This window comes from Rhinolophus sinicus, chromosome 2, assembly GCF_057876585.1.
Source record: "Rhinolophus sinicus isolate RSI-liver-muscle chromosome 2, RSI-T2T, whole genome shotgun sequence".
Classification (NCBI taxonomy): Eukaryota; Metazoa; Chordata; class Mammalia; order Chiroptera; family Rhinolophidae; genus Rhinolophus; species Rhinolophus sinicus.
Window position 1 is genome coordinate 103,898,656 of NC_142502.1, and position 16,940 is coordinate 103,915,595.

Consider the following 16,940-nt stretch of genomic DNA (forward strand, 5'->3'; position numbering starts at 1 on the left):
ACAGATCCAGAAGTGAGTGATGACCAGTTTTGAGGTTCCAAAGTAGGAAAGGAACCAGGATAAGGTGGGTCTTGGCAACCCAAAGCCCAGTGCTGTCCTGGAAGTGGCTCTCCCCTGCTCAGAGTTCTGTGGGAAGCCCTACGGAAGGGCCAAGAAAGCTGGAGCTCAAGGGGGCCTGCAGTTGTCTTTCCTGCCTGTTTCTCTGCTCTCATATTCCCTGGGGAAAAGGCGTGCCATCTTTTTGTCAATTCCATGGTCAAGGCAGAACACTGTCCTGGGGGTTCAGGGGGGCTCTTTATTTCCCTACAGCACAACTGCTAGAGAACTGGGGCTCCCCAGATATCTGAACCCTGAGTTCTCACGTGCACACTAAGCTCTGGACTGATCACCCTTGAGGCTGGGATTTAATTCAAATAGCTCAACACTGTTACAATAGCACCAGTCTGTCCCCACATGTGTTCTCTTGCTTTCTCGTTCTGCTGCCTACTTTCCTTTTCTGAGGTACTGTGGTCCTCGATAAAGAGTCCCCCGAGCCCAGCAGAAAGTGGTGTCAGTAGTTAATGGAGTTGGTTTTTGGACTCCTAAGTACGTAAGGCTCAATAGATTTATAAAGGGGAATAGGTTTGACTTAAATTCAGGTGATTCAAATCAATAATGTAGGAAGATTCAAGTTCCCAATTATTTCTAAAACATACCCATTTACTTTGCCTTAGTTTCCAAAGCTGTTTTAAGGATTTTACTCCTTGGCTCATTTCAGACAGGTGTGATTTTGAGGGTACCCTGTTCTCTTCATCAGCACCCTTGATGAGGTGTCTTCAGGATTGCCTCCACTCAATCTGCCCAAAACCTATTTGTGTACACGGTCCAGTACGTAAGTGTATGCTGCTATATGGAATTACCATTTGATCACTGCTGTTTTTTGAGTACCAAGTCTAACACTTTTAAGTTGGTACTGCTGTCATTTAGGTAGGTACCACCATCGTCTACACTTTCAGATAGAAAAGTTTTAGAGAAGTTAGACTCACTCAACAGGTTCACATGGCTCCGGAGTGGCAGAGCTGAGATCAAACTCAGGCAGTGGGGAGACCCTCAGCCTATACGCAATCCCATGGCTGGTTTTGCACCCAACAAATGACAGAGTATGCATCTGAAATCATGAGAAACTCCTCCAAAACCCTTGGCTGCACTAACTGCTCCTGACAGCACACAGCTGGTGCAAACACAAATGTTTTTGACTAGGCTGAGGTGGTTTGCACCCGTGTCCATCAAGGACCTTGGAAGTGGCCACCACAGGGGCAGCTGGGACTTCAGTGTTGAACGCCTTCGTCTTGTGGCTCTCATGCCTTCCGTTTTCTTAACTGTACTAAGTACCTTGTAAGCAGCTTTGTGGTAGAGACAAAGCGTAATAAAATATTCACACTTGTAAATCATTCCTCATCAAATCACCATAAAATTTTCCTGCCCTATTTTAAACATTGCCTTTTTTATTAGAAACATTATAGAACTTAAAATCCCAAATTAAAATCATTTAACTCCAAGTTAAGCGTGATCAATTTTATGTAAGCTTCTAATCATTTTTACTATGCATAAACATTTCAATAAAATTGGGTCCTGATTTTATAGCCTGCTTTTTCCCCTTAGATAAGGGAGCATTGTGCAACAAGCCTATTTTATTACACCTTTCTAATGTAACGGATCAGAGGAAGGAGCTAGACCTACCTTGAGACCAAAATTCACTGCTCGTCAGACTTGTGTATTTTACCTGCAGTTAAGAGCTAAAATGGGGTCGGCCCGGTGGCTCAGGCAGTTGGAGCTCCGTGCTCCTAACTCCAAAGGCTGCCAGTTGATTCCCACATGGGGCAGTGGGGTCTCAACCACAAGGTTGCCAGTTCGACTCCTCGAGTCCCGCAAGGGATGGTGGGCTGCACCCCCTATAACTAACAGCAACTGGACCTGGAGCTGAGCTGCACCCTGCACAACTAAGATTGAAAGGACAACTTGACCTGGAAAAACACCTGGAAGTACACAGTTCCCCAATAAAATCTTTAAAAAGAGCTAAAATGGTCTTTGGTGAGAACATTGTACTCCTCACAGTTCAAGGACAGATAATGCTTGTGTTGAGAAGGTAGAGCATTTTTATTTATGCTTTGGATTAGCCTTTCAGCTCTTTAAAAAACCAGAGGGATGAACTGTTTCCTTTACTTACCCAAGTTAAAGGAAGCAGATGCCAGACAAAGGTTAAATCACAGGTTATGTCCCCCTTTACCAAAAGCCACCTTTGTAGTGCGTAGCACTGGAGGCAAAAACTACAACAGGGAAATCCTCAGGTCCGCAACAGCCTGCTGGGAGGGGAAGGGGGAGAGTACAAAGGACCTGGACATTTCCAGCCTGATTCCACCCATTTGTTCCTCTACATTACAACACTGCACAGACCTACTTGTATTTTTCTGAACGTATTACCCAGTAAATACTACCCTGAACATATTCAATTTGGGGTCAGGCAAGCAAATACTGGACCAATTTCTCAAGGTTTGTGGACCACTCCCATCAGAAGCACCTAAGTACCCAAACTCCATTTGCAATAACTCTGTGATCCCTACAGACCAAGAACCCAAATGCATGATTTAGATGGGAAAAAACATAGCCCACCCACATCAAGAACGCCCAACGTACAGGGAAGTGACGTTATGGCTCCATTAAGCATGCTACCAAGGGCCGAGTCAATGTTCTTCGTGTGCAGCTAACTCTTCACTACTAAGTAGTGGGAATCCTCGCCCGTATCTGCCCCTCCCGTGGTTATTCGAAAAGCCTCAGTCCTGGTTAGCGGCCCTTCCATCACCTTCTAAATACTCACAAGATTGCAGTAAGACTGCTCGGTTTCAAAGGCTGTAAGAATGCCTCTCCTGGTTTGCAGTACGAATAACATCACTACCTGTCACTATGCTGAGGCATACAATGTCAGCTCACAAAGCACCTCCCTCCCCAGTCACAGGCAGACAGGTAACGGTAGCACGACGGTTTATTAAGCTCTGCCTTAGTACAGGCGCTGGGGCTTTCCCATGGTGCTCTTGATATATAAAGCCCGCACGTTCTGCCAGTTCTTTTTGAGCAATGACACCAGGAAATTGACAGCTAAGTGAATGTTGTACACAAGCTCATCATCTGTCATTTTCACGTGGCCAACGGCCACTGCCAGACAAAGCACCTGTGGGGAAAGGAAGGCCATTATCAGGTTGGTGGCTGGATGGAATAGAACATGGAAAGAGTGGGCTCACCTGCAAGGCAGATGGCCCATCCCTCCCTCTGTGACCTAATGAGCAGTGCTTTGGCCCCAGGCCGGTTCGGTACCCATAGAAATGCAAACCAGGGCTCCCATTTAGAGAAAGTGGGTAAACTTCAGGGCCCTGCCACCATTACCATGACTTAACCCGTACAACCAACCAGACCTTACCTTCTTCATCTGGAACTTGATGGTGGATTTCACTTCATCGACTTTGGCCACCATGTTTTCATTGTGGGTCAGCAAGGAAGGGAACTTGCCAGCCTTGTTCAGGCCTGGACCCAGGATTCGTGGGATCTGCTTGATCAGAGATTCTGAAGCCAAAAAGGCATCATACTTCTTGGCTGGTAAAGAAAGTAAGCCATTGGGTGTGGGTGCTTAGGTCTCTGAAAGGCAGACTTGCAAACAGGGCTCTGTGAACCAACCACAGAAGTAACCTCTAACCAGCACTCTACCTCTCGAGGTACCAAGTCTTTTTAACACTGCGTTCCAGTTTGATCAGCTCCCTCCTCTGGACTTTAACTGGTGCAACATTCACATGAAGCCTGGTATTAGAAGCTTAGGCTGACCACAATCCATGTTGCAATGGAAAATGCACGCCTCGGTTAAGAATGCCTGGGTTCAAATTCTGCCTTCCTACCCTCTAGCTACATGACAACTGTTGCATCTGTTTCCTATCTGTAAAATGCTTAGGCCATGTAAATTTAAAAAGTTAAATTGGAGTGAAATCAAATTCACAACACACCAACTGACTTGTCAACTTAATGCATCTCACCTATTTATAAACAACTACTATCTAGTCTCCTTCCCTTATAAAAGCCTCAAAGCAAATATAAAAAGAACCTTAATAAGACTAAAAATAGCATTCAAATTAACCAATCACAGTAGATCCTTTTGGTCATGATTGTACCTCATCATTTTAAAATCCCAATAGCAGAAATACCTCTCATGAAAACTGTCCGCCCCCACCCCACCCCACCCCACCCCCACACCAGCCACTCACCCAGCTTCTTGACCAGTTTCTTATTCTTGTTGAGTTTCTTCAGCGCTTCAATGTCCATGTGGGGGATATCCACAGCCTTGGCCTCGTCACAGTGCTGCTGGTCTCCCAGAACACAGACGGAGAACTTGGGGCGGGGAGTGGATTTAAGCCTGCGTTTTGGGGACAGAACAGGTCATGCCAACCCTGGATCTGAAGGGCAGGTGAACGGGTCTGGGTCCGCTGCAGTCAGAGCCTTACCCAGAGTGTCCACATTCACCAACAGCTAGTCTGGCTTCTCAAACTAGCCGGCGGGCTCGGCCAAGGCCTCCCCACGCCTCCCCTCTTGTTTTAAGACCCAGGGTGGGGGTCCGTCCAGCCGCGCCTGCCCAGTGCAGGGGGTCTGAACTACCCGAGCACGTCAGTGCTGCACATGCCTGCCCACCTCGGGCTCAACTGGAGCCTCAAGGGCGGAGCTGGGCACGGGGGGCACTGAGAGCTGGGTGGGGTCAGAACGGTGCCAACCTGACGGTGCCCGAGAAGCGCTTGTCCTTCTGAGGGTCATAGTTCTTCAAACTGATCTGCAGCTCCACCGTCTCCAAAAACCTTAGAGAAAGCAACGAGTTAACCGGCCGCCCGCGGCTCCCCAATGGCCTGCGCCCGTCCTCCCGCCGAGGCCCGTTCTTACTTGCGGCGCTTGCGCTGGTTTCCGTGCAGGACTTCCCGCACCGCTTCGTACAGGGTGTCGCGGGAGACTTTGCTGCTGTGAGAAAGATGCAACACGAGCGCTCAGGGGCCGGGCACCCAAACCGTCAGAAGCCTCAGGCTGAGACGAGGATTCGGACGCCAAGTCAGGAAAGTTGGGTCAGAGAACCAGACGCAGGCCCCGGGGAAGAGGGACTCTCCTGGCGGCCTGGCGTGGCTCGTGAACTCGAACGCGGGGCCCGCAGGCCGACGGCCCGCAAGAAATGACCAACAGGGAAGCAAGGGCAAGGACCCCCGATTCCGTCCACAGGGTCTCCCTCCCCACCCGGGCGCCCGGAGCTGCGGATGAGCACAGATAGAAACCTAAATACCACGCACCTCATGTTGCCTCACGCCGCAAGCACCGGAAAAGAGACTAGCGCGACTCGCGCATGCGTCCAAATAGGGAGCTTGTTCTCGCGAGAGATGCCTTGTTCCTGTGGTTTCCCTCCTGAGCGCGGTCGGTCGCTCAATCCCGGGGAGCGCCGCCGTCTGTGACCGCTGGAGGGCGTTGCCGGCGTGGCACCGCTCGACCAGCGCCAGGACGCCCTGAGATGCTGCAGTTCAAGACGGCACAGTGAAAATATCCCCTTTTGCGCCGGCTGCTGCCAGGACCTTAGGGAAGATGCTAAGTCCAGGGCTTGAGCTTCAGAAGCCACACATACTGGGCTCCGCAGTGATGGCCGCTGAGCGCGTGCAGTTCCTGCGTTTGTCCCTCAGACCTCTTCTGCGCACTTCTTCCTGCCTTCCTCCCACCTGCCTCAGTTCTCAAACGCAGGCTTTACTCCCGACCTCTCTCCCTCCTCGTCTTGTTCTAATGGGGGCTCACGGCTTCCGAGGAAGTTATGAGAAGGGAAATATCAAGATCAATCAAGTTCTGTTCCTGGCCCCTCAAAGCCTGCGATGGGGAAGAGCTGGGAAGGGACTGTGATGAACTTTCACCTGGTAGTTGATTCAATAACATATACCTGTTAAGTATTCGATACGAACTAGGCGCCTAGCTAGGTGCTATGGGAATGAAAGATGTAAAACAGACGTGCCCACAGTGTTGCACACCCTTTCTGCTAACAGGCTGCCTCCTCTTCTCTGTCCACAGTAACCCCAGCAGCTCTCCCCTTCCTACATACTCCCATGTCTTCTGCCCAAAAGCCTTCCCCAACTCCAGAATGCGTCATTCCCGCCTTCAAGTCACGCCTCCAGTGGGCCGCTGCCCACCTCACCTATTCAACTAGGCTGGCACGGGTGGTATCACATTATCTGGCCCATAACATGAATGAATCTACTTCAGAACCCTACCACCTTCCCCTCACAGAACATTTCACAGGGAAAAGATGCCCCTTCTCACTGAGCAGGATGGAGTGGGGTAGAGTTGGTTTTGAACAAATACCCAGAGTGAACAGGAAAGCAGGCACAACTTCCAGTAAGACATTACTGAACTTCCTGCTTTTTATTAGATACAACTGATAAATTATTATTCAAGTCAGAAACAACACAGATCGTAACATACATTCGAGCACAAGAGATTTGTGCTGAGCACACAGGGCCCCCAGAGCTCCTGCAATGTCATTTGTCTACTCTGGGTCGGCTGTGACCCTGCAGAGGCCTAAGGGAAAGTTTCTGTGCCCACAGCTGAGGTAGAAGTGACAAGGAGTGAGCAGTGTCAGCAGCCCTTGGAAATCCAGCTGCTCCAGGCCCCTTAGCCCAGGACTCCCTGCTGGCTGGGAGGCCAAGATGGCTTCTCTGCCGCCTGAACAGGGAGGCAGTTGATCCGTGGGATGGCCAGGCTAACGTCTGCCCCCAGGCAAGGGGTCAGGGTGAGGTGCTGAGGGCAGAAGTGTTGTTCAGGAAGCTGGCGAGGGAGCGCGAGGAGGGTGGGTCCCTTGGTGGAAGGTCAGGGGGCCAGATGTTTCAGGGTGGCCTGCAGAGACTTCCTCAGGAAAGTGGTGTTGAGTGCCAGGGGGGTGGCCATGCTCAGCCTCTGGGTCTCAGTGATCTGGGGAGAAGGAAGAATTGTGTCAGGACTGCAGCAGCTCATCCCTCCCCTCACCCCTCTGCCCCTGGGCTCTGTTCACGAAGGAGAGAGGAATCCAGGGCACAAGGACGAGATGACGCCCTGAGTGATGGAACTTCAGTATTTCACTGTGGTGAAGCGAGGACTTTGGATTCAGGCAGACCTGGGGTCAAATACTAACTGCACAACTCATTAAGTCAGCCACATTAGTAACAGTTGACAATTACTGAGGTGCTTACTATGTGGCAGAACTTTATATGCATCAGTTCATATAATCCTCACAACCCTCCCATTTACAGATGAAGAAACTGAGGTTCAGAGACACTCCACTGTGGCTGCCACCTTCCTTCTGGGTCACACTTTTTCTGCGCTGACCGTTGTTGCAAACTCCTGACGGGTCTCCGCCTTGTATCTTCACTCCCCAACCCCTACTCCTTACAGCGGCCAGAGCCTTCTTTATAAAATGCAAAGCTGACCAAGACACTCAGCTGAGGGCCCTGGGATAACTCCTGGGGTCTCATATTGGAGGCCCTCCTTCCAGGATCTACAGAGGGTCTCCAGAGGATCCAGGAGCCTCCTCATATGTGCTTATATATTCAATTTTCTAATAGGAGCTACAGCTTTCATCAGATCATCAAATGGGCCTCTGACTCCCAAGAAAAGGATAAAGAGCCAACAGCCAAGAACATCTGGCCTTCAAGATGAAATCCAAGCTCCTCACCATAACCTACAGGGCTCTCCATAAGATGCTACCATAGCCTGGAAATATGTCCTTGGGCAAGTTACTTTAACCTCTCTGAATCTCAATTTCCTCATCTATAAAAATGGAGCTAATAATAGTGTCTTCTCCTAGGGCTAACGTGTGGAATAAACTAGTAAGTATGTATGTAAAGGGCTTAGAACAGTGCCTGAGATGTAGCAGGGGCTATGCAAGTTTTAGCTCCTGGTATTTTAGCTCTCTAACCTCATTCCCTATCACCACTACTCTATTTTTAGGCCCCAGCTACAATGAACTACCTGTAGATCCCCTCGGACAGTCATTACTTACAGTCCTTTGCCTGGAATGCCCTTTCCTCCATCCCCGCCCGTAATTACCACTCACCCTTTAAGAGCCAGGAAGCCTGTCCCAATTCCCAACCACGAACAAGGTTTAGTTGCCCCCTCTTCCTCTGCCACCAAAAGCCCTGGCTCCTACCAGATATTACAATGATCTGTTTATCATCTCTCTGCTCTTGCTAGCCCAGCGTTAGGGGAGAGGGTCAAGTCAAGGACAGGGACTAGTTATGGTCACTGTTGATTCCCCAAGGCCCCATGTAGCACCTGGCCCACAGAAGTGTTGGCTGGAGGAATGAACTCCTAAGCAGTCTCACTTCCTAGGCCTGGGCTTAAACTGGTGGTTTCCCTGGCTAATATTTAGGGTTTTCTCGCCGGCAAACTTCATGGCAGATTCAGAGCAGCAGGACCAGCCCTTGTAGCCCTAACAACACTCACGTTGGCCTGATACTTGGTCATCACTGTCAGCATGAGCTTGGCATAAGCCATGGACGTGGTGGCTGCCAGCCCCTCTTTACAGAGCTTGTCCATCAACACACTGAACTTCTCGGGGGTCATCTCCACCTGCACACATTGGGAGATGGGACAGGAGCACAAGAAAGGAGCCTGCATTCAATTCCCAACTCCACCACTTCCTAAGAAGGTGACCCTGGGCAGATCACACTTACCCAAACTAAGCCTCAGTTTCCACATCTGTAAAATGGGGCTCATAACATCTAACTCTGAAGACTGTGACAAGGATTAAATGAGATAATGCACAGAAAGCCTGGCACATAGTTCTCAGAAAATGGTGGTTACTGTTACAAAGGCTCAGATTAGGACCAAGGGAGTCCAAGGATCCCTAGTCTGGTTTAGAGGTTGAAGATACACAGGACTGAGAGGTCCCAAGGGATCCTGCTAGCACAATAACAATGGCTCTTCATAATTTAATAAACTATTATGCATCAAGCACCATTCGGAGCACTTCAGACCAATCATCCCATTTAAACCTCACCCCAGTCTTATGAAGTACGTTGCTATCATCACTCCCCTTTTGTAGACAAGGAAACTGAGGCATAAGGAAGTTATGTCAAGATCTAAGTTGTAAACAAAAGAGGCAGAATTTTAGGAATTGACATGGAAAAATTGCTAATATACTGTTAAGTGAAAAAAGCAAAATACAGAATACTGAGCTTGGTGTTACCATCTATGTAAAAAGCAAAGGAAAAGTACATTTAAACATGTGTCCTCGTAGATATAAAGCTTCTCTGGGAGGATTCCCCTGAACCTAGTAACACTGATGAGCCCCGGGGACAGGAATCTGGATGGCTGGGGCAATATTTTTCACTAAATCCTTTTGAGCTTCCAAAATTGTGAACACATGAATTTATTACCCACGAAAACATTAATTTAGACACATACATCACCACGTTGCTCCCCAGGCCACACAGCCAGTAAGAGACGGAGGTGGGATTTACCATGCAGTCAGCTCTCTGCTACCCATCTTTCGGGCCCCGGGACACTCCCTGTCGCAGGGCACCCTGCTGTAGGCAGCTGTCCTGCATGCCTCTCCCTCACCGACGGGACTGAACCGCCGCAGCACTCTGTCCACACCTCCCCAAAGTGCCTACTCACCTGCCGCTCCAGGAGCGACTGCAACACCAAGAACACCTCCTCCTTCCAGGGCAGCTCCAAGATCTGTCTGTAATCACAGGCCCCAGTGAGTCAAGCCTGGCCTCCCACCCGAGCCTGGGTTTCTACTGGTCCTACCCCAAGGCAGAGCAAGATCCCAACAGAGGAAGAAGTCAGAGCCCCCCTGCCGCTGGTGGCTGCCCAGTAGCCACTGCTGCAGAGCTACACTCAGTGCTGAGAAGGCCACAACCCAAGCCCCCTGGGAGCTGACAATGACAGATTTGGCAGTGAGATATACAAAGGACTCCTGAAAAACAACCAGGAGTTGAAAGTTGAAAGTTGTATCCCGAGTACAAAAGGTAAGGGAAGAGGATGACGATGGATGAGATGACACACACGACCTGTGGAGCCCACTCCACGGTGAGGTCCACCCCAGCTGCACTTCCTGTCCTGCTGTGCAGTCCTCCGCCTGGCTGAACAGGCAGCAGGTCGCATGGACAGTGTGGCTTCTTGGATGCACAGACTTGGGTTTGAGCCCAAGCTTTATCACTCGCTGGCTGTGTGATCTTTGGCCAGGTCCCTTAACCTCTCTGAGCTTTTTAAGGCTGCAGCAGCACCTACCTCACAGGACTGCATGAAGACTAAGAGAGATAATGAATCTAAAGCACAGAGGGCTCGGTAAGTGGAGGCTGATATTTTTGAAACTAGCTCCTTCTCATATTTAAACTGAGCATTTTGTAGTTCATGTTGGTGTCCAGTGGGGTCTTACCTACTCATTATTTCTATGTGTATCTTGACTTCCTAATTTTAATAGCCATGTTTAACACCAATTTAATAATTTTTGAGCACTTACTAGGTACCAAATATTGTGCTGATGTCTTTATATGGATTATCACATTTAATAACTAGAAAAATCCTACAGAGTGAATATTATCCCCATTTTTCATATGAGGAAGCACAGGCTCAGAGAGATGGAATAACCTGTTTGAATTTGTCTGTCTGACTCCAGAGCCAGTGCTCTTAACTGCTGTGCCATGTTTCAACCACACTGAACTACTCAGAGCCGGGACCTTCCAACCTCTTCTCTGCATTTACCAAGGCATGTGGCACGGAAAACTGAAGTCCCGGGCTTGAGAAGGTGCATGGGATGGAACGTGCACGGGCCCAGGTGGGAAGGCACAAGCCAGGTTCAGGCAACAGTGAGAGGGGCACCTTGTCTTTCGGGCACAGGGCCTGGTGCCCAGCCGCCTCCAACTCCAGAATGCCAGGAGCGGGCTTGGCCAGAGGGAGAAAGTGGGAGTGGGGCCAGCAGGGAGGCCTGCACACTCACCCCAGCATTGCAAGCCGCATGTCTGGCTCCAGGGCCTCGTCCTTCATAAGGCAACACAGTAACTCTGTTTGAGCTGGACCTGGGTGGGGGACAGCGAGGAGAGAAGCCTGGGAAAATGGCAGGAGAGGACAGGACTAGCAGGGAGCAAAAGCTCAGCTCGTTCTAGGGGCATCGTCAGGGAAGCAAAAGGCTTTACTCGTTGGATACCCAACTCCTGCCAGGGCCACCCTGGCTGAAGGCTGGTTCCAGAATTACCGATTTCTGGGGCCCGGAGCACGGGGCCAAGGAGGGCTCTGCAGACGGGGTAGGTATACTTGGCACAGAAGGAAGTCAGGGCAATCCTGAGCAGGCGGGAGGCGGAGGAAGTCAGGGAGAGAATCTACAGCCAATGGGAAGGAAAATACTATTTAAGGCATTTCTTCTTCCTGTCAATAAATGTTTATCAGACATGTTTTTCAGATGGTGATACATGTTACAGAGCGGAAAAAAAAGGTCTTTTATCTAGGACTCCCATGGACCCACCACTGGAAAAGACACATAATTCCCTTCCCCTGATCCCAAATCCCTTCAGCTTCTGGAATGGTCTGAGGCCCAAGAAGGAGGAATTAGATGCCATGTGGGTAGAAGGCCTAGGGGTCCATGCTCTTCCCTTGCCCCAGGCTGCCTGGACAGGCCAGCTGCCTGCAAGGCTGGGAACCCCCTCTCCCAGCACCACCCTCTCAGGGCTCACACTACCCCCTCCCCCATTGTGCCTGGCAGTCTGATGGTATCCCAATGCACCTACTCGTCCAAGAAAGAGGCTTGTGGCCAGCACAGTAGCATTGCTGAGGCTAAGATCTGGTGAAAGGGACAGCAGCCAGGTGCAGACCTGCAGGAGACCTGCGTCCGAGAGCTGGGGCAGCTGCAGCTGGGCACACAGAAGGTCCACCTGCCGAATAAGGGGGAGGACACAGGGACACTCAGTCTGTCTCTGCTAAGCTGTCTCAAGCCAACTGGGCAGCAGAAGGCGTCGGGCAAGAACACTCCAGGGTAAGGTAAGGCTGGGAGAGCTACCCTCCTGGGAGGAGCTAAGGGCTAAAAGAAACCACTCAGGGTGACCCCTGCCAGAAACCAAAATACCCAACAGAATCCCCTCCCCAAATTTCCACATGGGCAGAGAAACAAAGTTAAATGGAAAAAGGCCTCAGGGCCGGGCAGTCTTTCTAGACTCACCTGGCTGGGGCTGCATTCATGGAGAAGCTGCAGCTCAGCTGGGGCGGCGTCTTCCAACCCCTCCAACCTCTGGGAAGGCAAATCCCAAGTTAGGGCTGGCAGAGTGCTTAGTGACAAGTCACTGAGGCCACCCCTTCCACTACAGTGGGTGGCAGAGGACCCCGGAAGACACTATCAGAGGACAGGAACTTGTCTGGGGTTAGACGACGTTATCTGTACTTGGGCGAAGGAAAGCCCTGCAGTGACTATCTTTAGACCTTCACCCCACCCTCCCACCCCCAAACAGCCTGTGCCTCACTGCACTGGGGCTTCCCTGGGCATAGCTGAGGTCCAGGCAGAAGGTGGAAGAAAGGCTATGGTGAGCAGAGTAGCGCCAGTCACCTCCCCGCAGGTCTTGAGCAGCTGCTGCAGCCTGGGAACCTGGTCCTGCAGACGAGAGCCCAGTCACAGCCCAGCCCCTCCCCGCACAGCACGGCCCCCAGCCCAGGCCTGGCTCCCTGTCCTGAGAAGGCCCCAGGTCAGTGGGAGCCTGTGGGCAGAGATGATTCAAGAGAGCCAAGACCATGAAGCCTACACCTTGAAAAGTGCTTAAGAACTCACGGTAGCCAAGGGCCGTGCAAATCCAGCTGTCTAGACTAGCTCTGTCTTCTGTCTGCATCACCCTAATGGGGGTAGACCCAGGCCTTGCGCTGGGAGGGCAGGCTGGATGCTGGCACGATTCCCCCCACCCCCACAGGAGGGGTGGCAGAGGTGGCTCTGAAGCCTGTCCTCCTGCCTGGCACCCTTTAACCTCATGTTATAGATGATTAGGCCAAGTGTTTCCTACGTCTAGGAACTCCCTTACCTCAACCCCACCTTCCTTCCCCTTGCTCCATGGACTAGTCATCCCAATTGGGACAGAGCGTCCCCACCGGCTTCCGCCCTGGATAAGCCCCCCCTCCTGAAGGATCCCTCTAAACTCAGCCTCCTCACCCCAGTACCTGGAGAGCTTTGGGCAACTCCAAACTCTCAGCTGAGCGCTTAGCGTCCTCCAGGCTCTCACTGGCCTTCCTGGGCTCAGCCGTCACGACAGGCTGGTTCTTCATGGGCGATGCGCCTCTTCCATCTGCCAGGGATTCCAAAGGTTCATGTCCAGCGCTCTCCTCAGGACCTTCCTCTTCTTCTCTCCTCAAACACCGGACCCTTTTGGGGGCCCTCTCCCCCTCAGGACCGGCAGGCTCTTCCTCTGGCTCTTTTCTCCGTTTCCCAGGCCGCTGGGGGTCCTTGTCCTCCTCTTGTTCCTCTTTGGGGTCTGCAGACTGGGGCAACTTCACCTTCCTGCCCCCCGGGCGCAGCTGCCTACACAGGTCTCGGAGCTGCCTCTGGCACCGTTCAGACAGTGGGGACGCTCCCTCGATGGAGACCCCGGTGCCCACATCCCTTCGCAGCAACTCCCCCAGGGCTTGGAGCCAGGCATCAGCGTCAGGGCTTGGGTCCTGCTGTGCAATCTGCAGCACAGGAAGGAGCCTGCTTTCAGGCAGTGACGGCCTAACCGCCATCAACAGGGACATCAGGTTCCTCTGGCATAACCGGGGCAACCGCAGCAGCAATGGTTTCCTGGGTGGCAGAGGGAGGGCAAGCAGTTAAGAGAGTCTAGACGAAAGCAACACAGGGCAGGCTGGGTAGAGCTAAAAGCTACATGGCAATGGACAGATGGAGGGCTAGGAGGCAGTGCCTGCGGGTCAATGTGGATGGACAGGGACAGCACAAGAGTCATTCAACAAGTGTTCATTGAGCATCTAGTCTACACTGGGACCTACCGTTTGACATCTATTTCAGCTCAAAAACTCACACTGAAACCTACTCTGTAATAGATCCACGCTCATTTTACATAAAAAAGAAAAGTCTTCCCAAACTTCTATTTGTATTTATCTAAAACACAAGAAAGTATGACAATTTTTAAATATGGATTGGCCCTCCATATTCCGGTCTCCAGCCTAATTCTGAGGCAGGAGGGGTATCTAAGAATGAAAGGCCCTCTCTTCTGACCCCTAGAGACTGAAGGCCGCACCTCGCTCACTGTTTTTACTTTGTGTACAATTTTAAATAACTATGATAGTTAAGTGCCTTTATACAGTATTATCTTTTTTAACAAAACGGAACCCTCACAAAATGGACACGACTTATAAGGACGCCTTAAAAGAAACTGAATACCAGTAACAGAAGCCCCACCAAATAATAAAATGGCAGAGCCGACACGTGTGCTCCCAGCAGGAATTGTCAGCTACACAAAGAGGCAAAAGTTCAGTCACCATAAAGACTAGAAATGATCAAGAACACCACTTAAGGCGTGATCTTGCCCTAAAATGTGAATTATGCTTTGAAAATTAATATAAAGCCACCACAACCAGATGCTTGTCATTTATCCCATTTTAAATGTCAATTTCCGTATACTTTATAATGTACGTATTTTAACATGCGTGTATACTTTATACGTAAGTATGTCTATACTGGAGATACAAGTTCGGTTTTTTTAAGAGATGGAATATGCGCTCAAAATAGCTTTGAGTCCACTGTTATTCATTCACACCGAAAAGAAGGCGCGCCTTAGGTCTCGGTGCACGGCACTGGCCGGCACACAGTAGGTCCTCAATGAAGGTCTGCTGGATGCCTCTCCGCACAGGGTGCGCGCCAGGGACCCCTGGCTGTGGGGTCCTCTCCGTGTCTCGGTCTTCTCTAGGAAACGGGGGTAGCGCCAGCCCCTGCCTCACACGACGGTGGATGACATGCGGCGCCCCAGGCTCCGCCAGCCGCCGGGCAGAGGACTTACAGCTGCAGCCGACAGTCCGGGCCCTCCACGACGGGCTCCTCCCGGCACAGAGCCTCGAGGACGCGGTCCCAGCAGAAGGGCTCCCCGCCGCGGCTGCTCAGCGCCCGCAGCACCCCTAGGCCGCGCCGCGCCCCGTCCGGCCCCGCCTGCAGCGCCTGCAGCAGGAGGCGGGCGGGGGCCTCCAGCTGCGCCCAGGGCGCGGGGTCCGCGCTCTCAGCCTGAGAGGGCGCAGCCTCTGCGGCTGCCATGCCCAGGGCCCGCGTGGCGCTCCCGCTCTGGTTTTGAGCCACAGCGCCAAGGCCTGGGGAAAGGGAGGACTCCAGGACTAGCCCAGACGCGGCGGCGGGCACCCTCCGGCGGCCGCCACGTTCCCGCCTCAGCGCTCGAGATGCGCCGAGACATCCGCAGCCCGCGAGAAACGCGCGAGCGGTCACGCGCCGGACGTGAGGAGGGGCGCGAGGGCAGGCCGGAAGGGGCGGGGCCAGAGATGGTCCCAGCCGGAGAGGACCGAGAAAAGGCTAGGCGGGTACCCTAGAAGGGGCGGGGCCACAACCAGCGGGGTCGGTTTGTGGGCGGGGTCATACGAGGGGGGAGAGAGGCGGGGCTTGGCGGTGGGGCGGGTCCTCAGCTGCTGCCCCTAACCTTCCTCCACTGCTCTCTGAAGTAGGACTGGGGGTGCACAATAGATGGGATCTAAGCATCATTGAATTTTATCTGACGCCCATGTTGCTTGTAGATCATGGCCTTTGCTATAGGATTTGATCACAATTTACCACCCCACCGTAACATCACCTCTTTCACAGGCCATCAACCGCCATCATAAGGGTTGCAGTCCTCCCCAGAAATATTTGATGTACAAATATCCTTGAGAATGGAGTCGCAGTAAAACCTAATGCCATCTATATGGTTAAATACCTTCTTTGAACTTCTTCCCAAAGACCAAGACGCAGCCTTGCTCTGGTTGTTTTTAAGGGGCCGGAGTGGCTCCACCTTCCAGCGCTTCAGTTGAAGGAAATCTGCTGAAGGAGACAGGCTTCCAGCCAAGGGAGGTGAGGTGCAATATTGTGATTTATAAGAAATATATGTTTGTATTCATTCAGGTGACTGGAATACATTTGTCAGATGTATTTGGTCTTCATCCACAGTTCCTGGCTTATGGCTCCCAAACCCCTTTCCCCAGCAAGAGCAACAATGGTGTCTCTTGTTATGTTAATGAGGTGACTTTTGGACCCCACCCAAGGGTCTGGTTGCCAATAGGAGCCAATCGTGTGGTTAGACAACATTTCAGTCCCACCTGATTCCCCAGGAGTGAAGAGGGGGGAGTTGAGGTTGAATCAATCACCAATGGCCAATGACTTAGTCAATCATGATTACCTAATGAAACCTCTATAAAAATCCCAAAAAAGATTCCTTTGCCTTTTTCAGAGAGCTTCCACGTTGGGGAAGCAGAACACTTCCGTCTACCTTGATGGACCCCAAACTCCACAAAGACAGAAGCTCCTTCATTCAAGAACTTGTTCCAAGTATCTCTTCACCTGTTGATTTATATTCTTTAATACCCTTGGGAATAGATTGGTAATCTAGTGAGTACGCTTATACGGGTTTTCTTGAGTTCTGTGAGCTGTTCTAGCAAACTAATCAAAACCAAGGAAGGGATTGTGGGGCCCTTTGATGTGAAACCAGGGTTAGAAGCAATGAGCTTGCGAGCCTGGCCTCTAAAGTTGAGGGTGATCTTGTGGGACTGAGCCCTTTTTTACCTGTGGAATCTGATTCTATCTCTGGGTAGATAGTGTCAGAATTGAGTTGACTTCTCCGACACTTTGCTGTCATCTGAGAATTGCTTGTTGGTGTGGGGAAGCCTCCACGCATAGTTGGAACTGGGTCCTAGAGGATCACTGCAAACGATGGGAC

General features: G+C 51.4%; 2 protein-coding genes across 8 annotated transcripts; both read right to left on the reverse strand.

The window, feature by feature from the left end:
- Positions 1–3,001: 3,001 nt before the first annotated feature.
- RPL10A (ribosomal protein L10a) lies at positions 3,002–5,422 on the reverse strand. 2 transcript variants are annotated; one of them, XM_019738859.3, is made up of 6 exons: positions 5,343–5,422; positions 4,948–5,022; positions 4,785–4,865; positions 4,284–4,432; positions 3,452–3,624; positions 3,002–3,205 (listed from the first exon to the last, which is right to left on the reverse strand). In XM_019738859.3, exons 1-6 carry the CDS (start codon positions 5,345–5,347, stop codon positions 3,035–3,037), a joined length of 654 nt encoding a protein of 217 aa, XP_019594418.1. In that variant the 5' UTR covers positions 5,348–5,422; the 3' UTR covers positions 3,002–3,034. The 2 variants fall into 2 exon arrangements, with proteins under 2 accessions (XP_019594418.1, XP_019594419.1); XM_019738860.3 differs by having other exon boundaries at positions 4,948–5,019; positions 5,343–5,401.
- Positions 5,423–6,435: 1,013 nt separating this feature from the next.
- FANCE (FA complementation group E) lies at positions 6,436–15,502 on the reverse strand. 6 transcript variants are annotated; one of them, XM_019738849.3, is made up of 10 exons: positions 14,790–15,498; positions 13,201–13,816; positions 12,602–12,646; positions 12,221–12,289; positions 11,793–11,936; positions 11,264–11,387; positions 11,009–11,087; positions 9,682–9,748; positions 8,506–8,631; positions 6,436–6,996 (listed from the first exon to the last, which is right to left on the reverse strand). In XM_019738849.3, exons 2-10 carry the CDS (start codon positions 13,768–13,770, stop codon positions 6,895–6,897), a joined length of 1,326 nt encoding a protein of 441 aa, XP_019594408.3. In that variant the 5' UTR covers positions 13,771–13,816; positions 14,790–15,498; the 3' UTR covers positions 6,436–6,894. The 6 variants fall into 6 exon arrangements, with proteins under 6 accessions (XP_019594408.3, XP_019594407.3, XP_074188945.2 ...); XM_019738848.3 differs by having other exon boundaries at positions 15,030–15,489; XM_074332844.2 differs by lacking the exon at positions 8,506–8,631 and having other exon boundaries at positions 9,682–9,744; positions 15,030–15,502.
- Between the last annotated feature and the right edge of the window lie 1,438 nt (positions 15,503–16,940).

What these genes read in the sequence shown, in the direction of transcription:
- RPL10A (XM_019738859.3), bottom strand. An exon ending in AACCAGCGCAAGCGCCGCAA is followed by an intron (nt 4,866 to 4,947) that starts GTAAGAACGGGC and finishes GCTTTCTCTAAG; the next exon opens with GTTTTTGGAGACGGTGGAGC. An exon ending in TCAAGTTCCAGATGAAGAAG is followed by an intron (nt 3,206 to 3,451) that starts GTAAGGTCTGGT and finishes CTTTCCCCACAG; the next exon opens with GTGCTTTGTCTGGCAGTGGC.
- FANCE (XM_019738848.3), bottom strand. Translation starts at nt 15,277, where the DNA reads ATGGCAGCCGCAGAGGCTGCGCCCTCTCAGGCTGAGAGCGCGGACCCC. An exon ending in ATGCGGCTTGCAATGCTGGG is followed by an intron (nt 9,749 to 11,008) that starts GTGAGTGTGCAG and finishes CTGTGATTACAG; the next exon opens with ACAGATCTTGGAGCTGCCCT. An exon ending in AGTCGCTCCTGGAGCGGCAG is followed by an intron (nt 8,632 to 9,681) that starts GTGAGTAGGCAC and finishes CAATGTGTGCAG; the next exon opens with GTGGAGATGACCCCCGAGAA.